Raw genomic sequence first — 15787 nt, forward strand, 5'->3', positions numbered from 1 at the left:
TTGAAATACAACATAAATCATACTTATATTGATTTTCAATGTTTATTTATTTATTTATTTTGAAGGTGGAGGGGCACAGAGAGAGGAAAAGAGAGAATCCCAAGCAGGCTCTACCCTATCAGCACAGAGTCCAATGTGGGGAACTCACGATCCGTGAGATCATGACCTGAGGTGAAATAAAGAGTCGGCGCTTAACCAATTGAGCCACCCAAGCGCCTCTATATTGATTTCTGAAGTTCTCTGTCAACTGAGGACAAATTTTTACAGAGCTAAGGAATGAAACTGTTTTCAATGTAACAGTATCTATTCTATGTATAATGGTTTATAAAACTTCTACTTTCATTAATTTAATCCTTCCTTTCTTTTGTAACATAGACATTATTTTCTCTGTTATATAAATGAAGAAGTCAGATGACCTCCCCAAGATCCCTTATCTGGTTGAAAGCCTAAGTCAAGACTTGAACTATAGCCTGACACAAAATCCAGTGTTCCATGCCATCACCTTTCCTGTTTTTACCATATTCATTACCAAAGGAAAAATAAAACAAAAACACCCACTTCAGTTTGCTGACTCTAAACACAAGAGACTTCTATCTGGAATCTTATGTAAAGAGACTCTAGGGGTGCCTCATTTGCTCAGTAGGTTAAGTGTCCAACTTTGGCTCAGGTCATGATCTCACGGTTTGTGAGTTCGAGCCCTGCATCAGGCTCTGTGCTGACAGCTCAGAGCCTGGAGCCTGCTTTGGATTCTGTGTCTCCCTCTCTCTCTGCCCCTCCTCTACCCCCTCAGAGTCAGTCTCTGTCTCTCAAAAATAAATAAAACTTAAAAAAAAAACAAGAGACTCTAGTAAAATATGTCTTAAAAATAATAAATATTTTCTGTTAAATAGCTATAAATTAAACCATTAAAAAAAAATTCTTAGTCACCTGCTGCTACTCCCTGTACCCACCCTGCTCTCCTAACACTTTATACTAAAGCTATCTAAAAGTTTTCAATGAATACTATCTTGCTCTGAAAATAAGCGATGGAAAATGCCACCACTATTCTCTTTTGCTGCTCCTCTCTGCTATAGGGGGAAGCTTTGGGTTTTTAGTTAAAGTAACATCTGCTTTTATCCACAAGGGCCATACCAAAGTCAAAGATTGCAGTTAAAGGTTTCTATTTGCAGAGCAAATGAATCTTATTAAAAGGAGGAAAGATTTAAATTGGACATTCTATTTTTTAAAATGAAGAGTAAAATAAAAATCACAATGTTTGAATTAAGCATTAGGTCAACATATCAGTCAAACATATCTACTCCTTTGAACTATTTACTTACCAGAGACATTTCTATTTTAGTATTCCTAAATAAAAATACAATTCAATCCTTACAGGTATCTATTATATCATTAACTTTTATTAAATACTATCTAATCTATTAGTTTTATGAAAGACGTATGTGTGTATAAATAACATCCACATAAATTCAAATTACCTTGATAGTTTTGTCCATATCTCCATAGCACAGGGAGTTAAGAGAGATTTTAAAAGGCCTCCAAACAGGATTCAAGTTATTTTTAATAACCTGTAAAGATTCCAAGACTAGTTAGAAAAATATTCAGTTCATTAACATTTTCCCTTCCTTTTCCTAGATTCTTGCTATACTCTCACAATCATCCTTCACCTCTTCACCCAGTCAACTTTTTCAATGAGAAACTTAGGTAGGACAATATTATACAATTGTTATAAGAAAAATGTGACAGATACATTCTGAGAAAAGAAAAAAACTACTTGGAAAATTTATTTTACCCATCACAAGGTACATTTAGAAACTACTGATTGTTGATTCTGTTGGAAACCAGGATTTTCATTGCAGGACATAGAAGATTCAAATTTGGAATAAAAAAAGGATGAGAAAGAATCTGGGTTGGACTTGAATTGAAAAAATAGTCTAAATTGATGATTTAAAATTGTTATAAATATACATACACATAATAAACAGATATACACAAATACACATTTCCTAGCTCTGTCCATTGAAAAGACCTAAATGCAATGACATCTGGGTAGCAATGAGTACATCTAGCACTACTCTCTTAAGGGTTGATAGGGGGTGGGAGGGAGGGGTGGGTGGGTGATGGGTATTGAGGAGGGCACCTTTTGGGATGAGCACTGGGTGTTGTATGGAAACCAATTTGACAATAAATTTCATATATTGAAAAAAAATAATTTATTTATTTTTAATTTACATCCAAGTTAGTATATGGTGCAACAATGATTTCAGGAGTAGATTCCTTAATAGCACTACTGTCTTAAAGGAACTGGGTTCCTCCAGAGAAATGGCTCATTCTGGACCTTGGATAGGGTGAGCACAAGGTGACCTGAGAATATACTTTAATATAAAGTAAGAGAATGAAGGGTGCCTGGCTGGCTCAGTCTGAAGAGCATATGACTCCTGATCTGGGGGTAATGAGTTTGAGCCCCACATTGGTGTAGACACTACTAAAAAGTAAATAAATAAATAAATAAATAAATAAATAAATAAATAAACTTAAAAAAAACATAAATATGGGGCACCTGGGTGGCTCAGTTGGTTAAGCATTCAACTTTGGCTTAGGTCATGATCTTGTGGTTCTTGAGTTCAAGCCCCGCTCAGGCTGTGCTGACAAGACAGAGTCACCTGCTTCAGATTCTATGTGTCCCTCGCTCTCTGCCCCTCCCCTGTTCATTCTCTCTCTCTTTCTCTCTCTCTCTCAAAAATAAACATTAAAAATTTTTTAAAAATTAAAAACAGTAAACATAAATAAATAAATAAATAAATAAATAAATAAATAAAGTAATGCTTAAAGACTAATGGGGTCATGTTAAAAGAACCCAGGAGCCTTTTGACATCACTCTCCCTGGTCAAACTTGGATTAATTTGAACTGCAAAAATAATGACCATAATGATTTGTGACACAAATACGCTGCTATAAAAGTCATGAGTCTATAATGATACTAAAAATAAAAAAAGGATGTGGGAGAGGAGAGATGAAAGAAGAGTATCTGCTATTATATGTAAAGGGATAAAAGATTTAGGAAAAAATCACTATTTTATAACCCCTAATATAAAAATTGATTCAGGATGGATCATCACTGGACAGGTGATATGCTAAAGAACAATTTATTCGTTCAGTCTCAAAGTATCACACCATAGATCACTTATTAATTACAAAGTTTAAAAAATGGGACTTTATCATAGTAAGATCTGGTGGTCACCAGCTTAACCAAGTAGAACAAGGTTGGCAACAACAATACTGGACAACCTGATACTATGGGTCCCTTGATGATGCAAAGCAAGATGCACACATAATGTTCTTGATGGAAATGTTTGATTTGGATACAATCGTAAGGAAACAAAAGACTCAGAATGTTGGACATACTAGCCTTGATTATTCAGGAGATTCAATGGCATGAAGAAAGATATAAGGCAGATAGGGAGAAGAATCGTATATACTGGGAACATAAGAACCCAATGCAAAATGTGAACCTTGAATTGATCCTGGACAAAACTATACACACACACACACACACACACACACACACACACACAGATTTGTGTGTGTGTGTGTGTGTGTGTGTGTGTGTGTGTGTGTGATGTGTGAGACAACTGGGGAAATCTGAAGTTAAAGGATATACTGGGTGATATTATAAATCCATATTAATTCTCTCAAGTGTAGTTGTGTAGGAGAATGCCCTTGTTCTTGAGAAATACCTGTTGTAGTATTAAGGTGAAGGGAATTGATATCTGAAGCTTACATTAGGACAGCTTTGCAAATGGGAACTATTTGTGTGCATGGGTGCATGCATGTGTGTGTGTGTGTGTGTGTGTGTGTGTGTGTGTAAGTGAGAGAGAAAGAACACACATACAGATATGACCAGTTGGTAAGTCTAGGTGAAGGATACACAGGTATACATTTTAGTGCTTTTTACAGGGTCTTAAATATTTCAAAATAAAAATTTTGCTAATAATTCAGCATAGTAGCACTTCCTCATGAAAAGAAGAAAAAAAATGAAAAAAATGAGTATGTTGATCTTGCATCTCTGTCTATATATGTCTGAACTCAGATTGATATTTTTATAAATATAAAATTTTTTAAAATTTAGATTACTAGAATTCCAACAGAAACCTCAACTCTACTTTTTCAAATTCAGATACTCACCTCTGTTCGATGAACCATTAGCCAGTTTCCATCAGATGTCTGCTTGTGGAATTCCAGGTATGGATCTGACTTTCCAAATAGATCCTACATTAAAAAAAAGAAATCAATTCTTCTCCTTTGAAACCATGTAAAACCATACTTTATACATGTTACGTGTTAGCAATATCAAAAGTCTAACTCCATAGTACAGATATATACAGCACAGTACAGTAGTAAATACAAATCCCATCACCTTACTCATGAACTTATAAACTTGCTGATGTCTATAAGGGGAACTATTAAGGCATTTGTGATAAATGCTCATAATCCTATGTATCACAACTTCACTTCTCAAAAAACATGAGAACATTGCTATAAAATATAATGAACAACAGGACCCATAATCAATAAAATATGTTTTGGGCTTGTTTTCATTATTAACAGTATTCATTTGCATAGCACTGAATAGTTTGATATAAATGCCATCCCAAACATTAGTCATACTATATGAAGGGCAGAGCAGTTATCAGCAATAAAATGGATTCAGAGAGGTTAAATAACTTTGCCAAGATCACACATCTAATTTAATTGATGGATCTGAGTCTTGACTTTATATCTTATCCTTCTATGTCCAACACTCTCTCCCCAATTCCACACATTTCTTTACATACATAAGGGAGTAGAGGTAAATATGTAGAGTGCATAATAGAATTATTTCAAGGGTACAAAATACATCTTCTTTTTCCTCTGTAATTCACCACAGCACCTGTATAATGCTGACGCACACTGAGTGTTCAAAAATACCCTTATCGCTATCCTCAACATAAACACACACACACACACACACACACACACACACACAGATAAAATTCTGGAAGAATGACCAAATCACTCACAGAGGTCAAACTTAAGCAGAGATTATAAATGATTTTGTTTTCTCATTTTTGTTTGTTTTCATTTTGAAATTTCCATACTCCTTAGAATATATTACTTATTATTTGTCAAAATGAAAAGACACCTGTTATATCAGGATCTCTTTACTTTTTTAAATTTTTTTAATGTTTATTTATTTTTGAGAGAGAGAGGGAGAGACACAGCATGAGCGGGAGAGGGTCAGAGAGAGAGGGAGATGGAGAATCTGAAGCAGGCTCCAGGCTCTGAGCTGTCAGCACAGAGCCCGATGCTGGGCTTGAACTCACAAACAGTGAGATCATGACCTGAGCCAAAGCTGGACACCTAACCGACTGAGCCACCCAGGAGCCCCAAAAAGACACCTGTTAACTCCACAGTAATGTATGCAGTTAATGTCCTTGAACTGAGCATTTTCTGAGTCCTAAATTAACCTCAGTATTATATTAAGAACTAAGATAATGTTACTTCCCTCCTCAGCAGTTCAATGTCAAGCAAGTAACATATTTGGTACAGTCAAAAATATAAACACAAGGGTGCCTGGCTGGCTTAGTCTAAAGAACATGTGACTCTTGACCTTGGGGTCATGAGTTTGAGCCCCATGTTGAGTGAGAATACTTAAATAAATAAACTTTTAATATATATATGGGTATATAAACACAAAGGCTATGCAGAACTTTTAAAATTTAACCTTATCACTAAGAAGAGTCTTAAGAATCAGGGGCGACTGTGTGGCTCAGTCATTTAAGCATCCAACTTTTGGTTTTGGCTCAGGTCATGATCTCAAGGTTCGTGGGACGGAGCCCTGCATCGGGGTCTGTGCTGACAGCATGGAACCTGCTTGGGATGCTCTCTCTCTTCCCCTCCCCTGCTTGCCCATATGTGCATACTCTCCCTCTCTCAAAATAAATAAATAAACTCTAAAAAAGAATCAGTGTAATAAGTCTCTCTGTGAACCATTTTATAATAGCACTTTAGAAAAGTTAACTTTCTAAAAACACATTAATGTACCCTGTCTGGCCTATCTTAGAAATAAACCTATGAGAAGGGCAGAATCATTATCATTCTGAAGGTTAGACAACAAATGTTGTTTGAAAGTTCATGAAGTTGTCAGTAGTAGAATTAAAAGAAGAATTATTAGTTCCTGACTCAGACCTCCATAACATGTTAAGTGATGAAAGCAAGGTGGAGGAAGTGTGTATATGTACATAATATATATATATATATATATATATATATATATACACACACACACACATATATATACACACATATATACACACACATATATATGTATGTATGTTACAGTTACCCAAGGCCTGGGGGTAGGGAATATAAATACAAATACATACATACATACACACATACATACCTATCTATATGGACATATCAATATACACACATATACATATGTGTATACACAGAGACACATAAATTACATAAACATACACACACACAAAAATCTTAGATTTTTTATAAAATTAAACAATTAAACCATAGAACAAATTTTAAAAAATTACTACCTACCAAGAAGAAAGAAGAAAAAAGAAAAAAGAGTGGATGGGGAAAGATGCTAAATTTCTTGAATATATCTAATAATATAGATTTGGCTTTGGAACCATATAAATCTTTTACATAATTATAAAAGAAAGTTAAATTTTTAAAAATTGAAAATAATCCCTAAATTTCAAAAGCAAAATTCAATTGTGTGTCATTGTGATAGAATAATAACTAAAAGATTTCTTTAAACCAAAAGAATTTGAATATACAACCCACGTAGAATATATAACCCTAAAAACAAAAACAACTTCAAAGAGGGGTGCCTGGCTGGCTCAGTTAGTAGAGCATGCAGTTCTTGATCTCAGGGTCATGAGTTCAAGCTACACATTGGGTATAGAGATTATATATGTCAATCGATTAATCAATCAATAAAATTTTAAAAAAGAATTTCAAGGGGCGCCTGGGTGGCTCGGTTGGTTAAGCGTCCGACTTCGGCTCAGGTCGTGATCTCATGGTTCGTGGGTTCAAGCCCCGCAACAGGATCTGTGCTAATATCTCAGAGCCTGGAGCCTGCTCCTCCTCCACTCATGTTCTGTGTGTGTGTGTGTGTGTGTCTCTCTCTCAAAAATAAACATTAAAAAAAATTTTTTTTAAAGAATTTCAAAGAAAGCTCAAACTGTTTCCAGTAAAAATATTGTTAAAGATAATGTGGATAATTTTATTCTGAAACTATTAGATATTATAAAAGGCACAACAGAGAAACAGTTATGTTAACATCCTTACGAAATGAGATTTTCAGCGTAAGAGACAGGAGGTGTAAATATAGAATTAAAGAAGTAAAACCCTGTAATTCTCTATCTGAACTGGAAATAGCTGTATAAATTTATGATTTAGTTTTTCTTTTAAAAACAAAAACAAAACCAAAACAGTCTTTCCTCTGTCTACTAAAAAGCCTTAGAAACAATAAGTGGCAATAATCAACAATAAGCACCCCTAGCACCAGACTGGTCTCTAAACAACAATTTCCACTAAAACATAATAAGGCTTCTTTTAATCTGCCAGTCTGGGGAAGAAATTAGATAAAATAATCCTGGAACATCTTGTCATGCCACAGAACAAGGAAGCTATCCAAAGATTCCTGGAGATATGCCAATTGACTTCAGGAACAAATTTAAAGAGATTCCCAAAGGCCAAAGTTAAGATAATTTAAGCATCAATAAAAGTTCACTGATAAAGAGCTCATATAATACTAAAAATAAAAAACAACAAACAAATCCTCATTGTCACATTTAGAGGATGATAGGGAACCAACTTATTCTGAGAAATTGTATATATTGGGGGGGAAAAATCAAACATTTTAATTTGCTTCCTGTACAATAATATCTCAGAATAAATAAATACCCAATGTGGGTAAGAATACTTCTCTTTATGGAACTATCCTCATTAATAAATGAAGAAGCAATGATAGAGTGAGAATCTCACTATTTAAAGGACTCTTAATAAAATAATATATCTAGGTAGCACAGTTATCATCAATGTTCACTAACATCCCAAAAAGACAGAACTCAACAATGTGAGCCTCCTGATGTAATGCCACCACCTATGAAACTGCCGTAACAAAATACCATCAAAATATCATCAGATCATTGCTCTAGATTCAATCACCAGCTTATATAAATCAGGAAATAAAGGTGGAGAGATAAACATGTTAAATGATACCACAAGTATTTAATCAGCTATATGCAGAATGTTAAAACATCTATAGGACAAAGGAGTCAGTTCTTTATTGAATAAATTGCATGATGGATGGATGGATGGATGGATGGATGGGATGAAGGGAGAAAATGAGGGGGAATAATGGAAAGAGGGAGGAAGGAAATAAAAGAAAGGGGGAATTTATGGATTAAAAAAGACTTAAAACATACCAACCAATTATAATGTTAAAAGAGTCTTTGGAGATACACCAGAATATTTACAGATGAAATGATATGATGTCTGGGAGGAGAGAAGGTAGATAGGGGTGGAGATAAAACAAAATTGGCCCTGAGTTAGAAGTGTTGAAGATGGGTTATGGGGACATGCAGATGTTTTTTAAATGCTGTTCTTTGTATGTTTAATTTTCTCCAAAATAAAAATAGTTCCTGACTACTAGTCTAAGATGTTTACAAAGTGAATTGTAAGGTAAATGCAAATGATAAAAACTTGATTGGATTATGTAATTAGGTATAAAAATCACTCAAAGAATTATACTCATTCATGCCATAGACTAAGTTGTTGTGTTATTATGTACTGGTACTCCTCCTTCATTTAAAAAAAAAAAACAAAAACATTGACTTTTGGAGGCAAAGAGGAAAATCCATAATTAACAGAACATAAAATTTTTCCTTCTTTCCCTAAAGTAATCCAACAACACTCTCTCAAATATCTTTTACAATAACATTAATGCTTTTATTAACTCTTCTTTTAAGATAGACAAACCCTTTGATAACATCTAGAGGAAAGAGGTTAAGGAAAATGGATTATGCTTAAAAATAGACTGAAAAGCAGAATTTGGAGGTAACTAAATACTAAGTGATGTTCAGATGATGGACTTCATAATGCTAATTGCATTATTATTTTTTTCAAAAAGGAATCAATGTGAGGCAAAACATGATATCCTTGTGGAAATGTGCATCAACTACTCACCTTATTGTCCAGTTTTCTTGCCTCCATTTCAAATAAGACCACTCTGTTATCCTTTATTTCTTCAGCTGAAATCTATAAGTGGATTTCATTAGGTAAGTGAAAGACAATATTTTTTAGGGGTTCTGATAAACTTAGGAAGTACTGATTGATTGTTATTGTGAGTAAATCATACCTAGAGAACACTTTAAATTGAACTTTAAACTGAACTCTCAGATCAATAATTTTCATCCAATGTAACTGAAAAACTGTTCTACTTAAAAACAAATTCCAGGCTATCATGACCCCAAGGGCAATAAAGCTAACTACTGTAATGCTCTCTGTCCCACAGAAGTCAACACCCCAAAGACACTTAACATTCTTCTGTCTCAGGAAATTTAAACCAGAGCAACAGTTGTGTGGTGAAATGTACTTGACAAGGACAATAACCCTCAAACATGGCCTCTCAGGGAGCCAGCCTTCTATTCTTGGATAAAGTTCAAAACTACTGCTCCAGGCAGTGATAACCTGGACAGGAACTCTGGAAGATAATTATCTTATTCTATTATTTAGAGGTACTTATTTAAAGTGTAGCATTATATAATTTGAAGTCTAAAACAGTATAAACCATATACTCATTTGCCTAGGACCAATAATCAGCAATGGAAAAATCTGAGTGGACGGATGGGTTGCAGAGTGCAAGCACAAAAAAGATGGTTAAGAGTTAAGAGGCTCAATGGGCATGGCATGATATAGAACCGTTTGGAATAAAATCCATTATGCAAAGTTTCTGTCCTATTAAGGGAACTATGTTTGCTTGTAGAGGGTCAAACTGGTCCGTTCAGATGATTAAGTTGTTTCTCTCTAGCTTGGGAATTTACACTTCCATGGGGGAGAGGCAAGCATCACCAAGGTGCACCTGATTCCATGGGCAACACAAAAGACTCAAAGAAAGAATTCCCACACTGCATTTTTCTCCTTCTTTTTTGACCCAATACATTTCCCATTTTGTGATCATTATAAGGCAAGTGCCAATGAAGGGCAACATTCAAGATCAAATGATAAAAGCACGGCTACAGAGTATTTGTCTGGTATGTATAGTTTCAGCATGTCCTATCATGCTAAATGTTTTCAGGCAAAAGACACATATCTTATTCTTACCGTAATGGTCCCTTTCCCCGCAGGTTTGCCATTTTTAAGCACCAGTGGTCGAGTTAGCCTCTTACTGGACACAATCTGTTAAAATTGGAAAGTGATACAAAGAGCTATTTCACTTCAACATGTAAATTTTTAAGCTGAATGGTTTGAAAAAAGAGTTGAGTATAAAGTAGACTTAAATCATTACATATGGAAACTAAGTCAATTCCTTAAAGACTGAGAGATTATAAAACACATCTATTTATTTAAAACCCACTGGAAAAGATTTCCATGGGGCCAATCCTGACAGATACAATCTTCCCAACCACTAGTTTCTTTATCAACTACTTCAAAGTTTAACTGCTTCCCTGTAATGGAAAAAGAGGGCCAGATTCTCTTCACATACACTAATCACTGACCTGAAAACCCTGTAGGTAAGAGGTGGGCCTCAGAACACTCAAAAATGGGATTCAATTTTTCAACTGACACATAACTTTGATATAACCCCCACAAAATATCATTTTGATAAGCAAACCATAAAAGACTCTTAAATACAGGAACAACCTTAGGGTTGAAGGGGTGACGGGCATTAAGGAGGGCTCTTTTCGGGATGAGCACTGGGTGTGATATGTAAGAGATGAATCACTGGGTTCTACTCCTGAAGCCAAGACTACACTGTATGTTAACTAACTTGAATATAAATTTAAAAAAAAAAGGAAATTAAAACTGAAAAAAAATATATCATTTTGATTAAAACAATATAGTACTCTCAAACAGAACATCTCTGAAATTCATCATAATTTTAGCTACAATGTGATTTTTTTTCCAAAAAATAACTACTTTAATTTCTTCTTTGATACTATTCATTAAAGTTTTAGAAAACCAACCAGCTTTTGTCCTTGAGAATAGGAAATACCAAGATCCACAAACAATTCAACACTGAAAAATAAATAAATCTAAGCAATATATGTCACCCACTGAAAAACAATGGCTGCTCCCTCCTGAGATCTTTCCAGCTGTTTTGCAAATGGTCATGATCTCTCCCTAGAAGTCAGACTCTGAGCTAGGAGCTAAATAGTGAGCCTACAGACATACCTGTACCCTGATAAAATCTGTCATATACTGGAAAGATGGATAATTAAGCAACTATAATACAATGTGGTGGATGTTAAGACAGAAGCAGTAGAGAGTACCAGCTGAGATTAGGGTTGTGCTCCAAACTACTCAAGGTGTTCAGAGGATGCTTACTAGGGGAGGAAGGCTTACACTGATGTACCTAATGTTTAGGAAGAGCAAGCCAGGTAGAGGGATGGTGTTGGGCCATCGGGGATCTAGTGGGACCAGTCACATTAGTTAGAACATCAGAGAAGTTGATGTTACTTTGAAAGCGTTTATGACTTAAACATAAGAACAAAACTGTACTGAAATATGTAAATAGGAAACCTGTAAATAGTACACAAAGCAGCTAGAGCAATGGTATTACTTACTGAAATGCTGAAATGACAAACTAAACATGTCTAAAAAAAAAAGGAAAAGAAACACCCCAACGCAAAAGAATTAATGGGCTCTGCCAAAAACACACAGTTCCTGCCCTTATGAAAAATAAGATTAAATTATATAATGTTCAAACCAAACATATATATACATTTATATATATATATATATATATATATATGAACCAGGGCTTTAAAGTGATTACATGTTTTTCAACTCTAAAAATTAAACTAATGAGCACTTATCAAAAATGCCCAATTCTCTGGTTAAAATTTAGATGCAAGATAGTACAACAGCTAATTATACTCACTTGTCCAAGGGTACATTCAAATTCTCCTAGGAAGTCATCATCACTCAGCACGACAGTTTTGTTGTCAATGTCATAAATCCCAAATTTCAATTTCTGAACCACTTCAAAGTAGTAATCAATAATAAATGTCTTGGAAAATGTGGGATTCAAGCAATTCTTAATCCTTTCTGTGCGATCAACCTATACTCCCCCCAAGACAAAAAGTTTCTTCAGATCAAAATGCACTCACATTTTAGCATCTTACTGTCCTACAGGTAACTAGATATAGGCATACTGGATAGGTAAAGGAAGTTTCTATACAGAGATGAAAAATTCCGCAATCAAGGACAAACTTGCCTAAAAAAACTGCATTAAGAGATTGTTAATTTTAAATTGTTATTATTTTAACAATTCAAATAAGCACTTCACATTATCAAAAGAGCAATTCAGATTGCTTTTCATCTACAGAATTTAACATTACCTCATACCACTGTTGACCACTCGTATTCAAAAATAACACACATAAGGGGTCCGACTTTGACCCTACATCCATATCCAAAAGATTGTCACAGGAAATGCTCAGTTGCACCTTTGTAACGCATTGGGCAGCCATCTCTCGAGCTGTGAGAAAACCAAGGAAATGAGAAAGCCAATGAAATGGTGCCTTTAAGAAGTACGTGCACGCTCAATGAAATAGTGGAATTCTTAGGACAAACTGTCAGAATAGGATCACAGAATAAACTTGCTAGAATATGACTGTTAATATATGCTCCTTGCCAATTCAGATGGCTATTAGCTCATCCCAGTGATGTTGCTTTAGTCAGATTCTCTTGCTGGGATGAAACTAATTTACTGTATGACAATAAGATGCAGCTTTTAAGATGGCCAATAAAACATACTAATCTTTTCACTTTATTAAAAGTTTTACCATTCAGAAAAAGTCCAAGCAAGTATAATCTTGATCCTTCAGTTAAACATGGTATTCAGCTGAAACACAAGATAGATTAAACTACAACCTTTATCTTTATTTATTTAGCAAGATACTGAGTGAGGTATTTTATTTTCAAAGAATTTCAGGAGCACCCGGCCAGTGCAGCTGGTAGAACGTGCAACTCTTGATCTCAGGGTTGTGGGTTCAAGCCCCATGCTGGGTGTAGAGACTGCTTAAAAATAAAATCTTTTTGGGGGGCGCCTGGGTGGCTCAGTCAGTTCAGCATCTGACTTCAGCTCAGGTCATGATCTCACGATCCGTGAGTTCGAGCCCCATGTCAGGCGCTATGCTGACAGCTCAGAGCCTGGAGCCCACTTCAGATTCTGTCTCTCTCTCTCTCTCTCTCTCTCTCTCTCTCTCTCTCTGTCCTACCCTGCTCGTGCTCTGTCTCTGTCTCAAGGATAAATAAAATAAAATCTTTTTTAAAAGAAGAATTCTATCTAAAAGTCAAACCTGGAGAATAAAAGACCCCAAGTACCCCCTCCACTCCCTATCCCATCCCCATACATTTTACAGCAGTAGTTCTCAATCTTGGCTGCTTATTGGAATAACCTGGGAAGTTTTCAAAGCGACTGATGCTAGAGTCCCACCGAAAGAGATAAGGGTGCAACCTGGGCATCAGCTTCTTGGATGACTCTAACATGTAGGCAAGGTTGGCAAACCCACTCTTCCACAGACAGCATCCAGCAAACAGGCATGGCCTAACTTTCCTCAAGACTTGCTGAGGAATACCACAGTTAACCTAGCTTTCACACACCCCTCCCCACTCCAACCTCCAATCAATATATGAAGATGACTGGGGACAGAGTGGAATACTTGGGAGCTGGCCTTGAGAGGTGATGATATGTTGAGGGTAAGCTGCCTTCTTCCCTGAACCCAGGGAAAGAAAGAAACTGTAGGTTTCACCAAGAAAAAGAAACAGGCATTGCATTCCTTGGTTGAAAGTTCACTTAGCCAACTGTCTAAGAGTACAGTGCAGGTTGATGGTGGTAGGACAGGTTCTGGAGGTAGGACAGTAAGATGTAGTATTTAATGCCCTTGACCTCCACTTTGAGATGAGCTGACATTCTGGGACAACAGGGACAAATCCACTCATCATCCTGTTATACTTAAACAAGATATCTGTGCTGTACAAAATGCTTAATCAGGTCTAAAATGATAAGGATTACTATGAGAAGAGCCCTTTGGCAATGTCAAAAACAACTTATGTCTCATGGAAACTCATTAATTGCTCTAATGGACGCTCTCAAAATTGTAGGGATCCTCAATGTGTGCCAAAAATCAATATCAGCATTTAATATTCCTAAATTAAAGAAGAATGAGAATGAGGTAGGTTTCATACTCTTGGTAGCTAGGAATTCCTTTTAAAAGCGATGCTATATGTGTATACCTTCACTTGGAAGAGAATTATTCCTTAATAAGAAACAAAATTCACATATTTCCAATTCACCTACTAAGTATCCTATTTTGTAAAATAAAACTACTATAAAGTCATATTTCTTTTTTTTTTTTCTGCCAGGTTACCTATTATTGAGTGCCAAAATACACAGTGCTGACAATATGCGCCAAAGATATCAAGATAAAGGAGAAATCACTGAAGCAGACAGAGAATTAGCAGTATCAAGAGTGTGGATGAGACTTCATTCTCCAGGCTTTGAAGGACTCCATTAGGTGAAGAGGGAGACAGCATAGAAGTAGAAAAGAACCAAGACATTAAAAGACACAGTGAGGATGCCTCACTGTGTGTCACAGAAGTGAGCATCCACATTGGGGGAAACCAGGCTGGACAGGTAGGAGGGGTGAGTTTAGGGTCACCTGAGAGCCAGCTGAAGGATTTGGGGGGTGGGCAAGAAGGTGCTACTGATAGTTCTCAAACTAGGGATGGCAGGATGAAATGGCTTCTTTTAAAATGTCACTTGTGTCAAATCTCTTCTAATTCTACAGTATCTTAGAATTTAGAACATGATACCCATAAGGTCTTTACATCTAGCAATCCATGGATACAGAATTCATGAAAATTAGCATGTCTCCACACCATCTAATTCAGAAGATTAGCTATTTCCTTTTGGAAATACGCACAATGTTAAAGAGCATTTGCAATGATAGCATGAATACAATCATCATTCCTTTACAGTTTGATTTGTGAAAAAAGAAAAAGTGCTAAAAATATAGTAAGAGGCAAGAAGAAACTGATAGGAAAAAAGAGATACCACCAAACACAAAAGCACAGAGACAATGGTCCAGTTACTTTGAACTTATCCAAATCCATGAAGTCTCTGGCATATTGACACTGGGGCCTCATCCTCAGTCTCTTCTTCCTTGGATTCTCCATCCTTGACTTTTCTTCGTCTCCTATTCCAACCCTTCATCCTCCTCCCCTCCAAGAAACCGTGAGCATCCCTTCAGGCTCTGTCACCTCCTGATGTCATGTCTACCTTTACTTCTTTTCCCTCTCAAGGCTTCAGGCATCCACTTGGCATATAGTACTCCCCAAACCTACATCCTTCAGCCTTGTCCCTATACACAATTACCTTTTCCCTATTCTACATCTACTGTATTCGGCCCTGAAGACCCTTGACTTGTCCCTTCCTCTTCATTCCCCCATAGGACAGGCTCTGGAATCAGACAGCTGAGTTCTCATCTGG

General features: G+C 36.0%; 1 protein-coding gene across 2 annotated transcripts in view; it reads right to left on the minus strand.

Moving 5' to 3' along the window:
* Nucleotides 1-15787, minus strand: part of CPNE3 (copine 3) — a 47927-nt gene that overhangs the window by 20858 nt on the left and 11282 nt on the right. For both annotated transcript variants that reach the window (XM_049633178.1, XM_049633179.1), the window contains exons 2-7: nucleotides 12633-12772; nucleotides 12173-12352; nucleotides 10393-10467; nucleotides 9256-9327; nucleotides 4183-4266; nucleotides 1476-1565 (exon numbers count right to left, since the gene is read on the minus strand). In XM_049633178.1, the coding sequence (XP_049489135.1) occupies nucleotides 1476-1565; nucleotides 4183-4266; nucleotides 9256-9327; nucleotides 10393-10467; nucleotides 12173-12352; nucleotides 12633-12764 (633 nt within the window). In that variant the 5' untranslated portion in view covers nucleotides 12765-12772. The remainder of the gene's footprint in view (nucleotides 1-1475; nucleotides 1566-4182; nucleotides 4267-9255; nucleotides 9328-10392; nucleotides 10468-12172; nucleotides 12353-12632; nucleotides 12773-15787) is intronic.

This window comes from Panthera uncia, chromosome F2 (assembly GCF_023721935.1).
Source record: "Panthera uncia isolate 11264 chromosome F2, Puncia_PCG_1.0, whole genome shotgun sequence".
Lineage (NCBI taxonomy): Eukaryota > Metazoa > Chordata > Mammalia > Carnivora > Felidae > Panthera > Panthera uncia.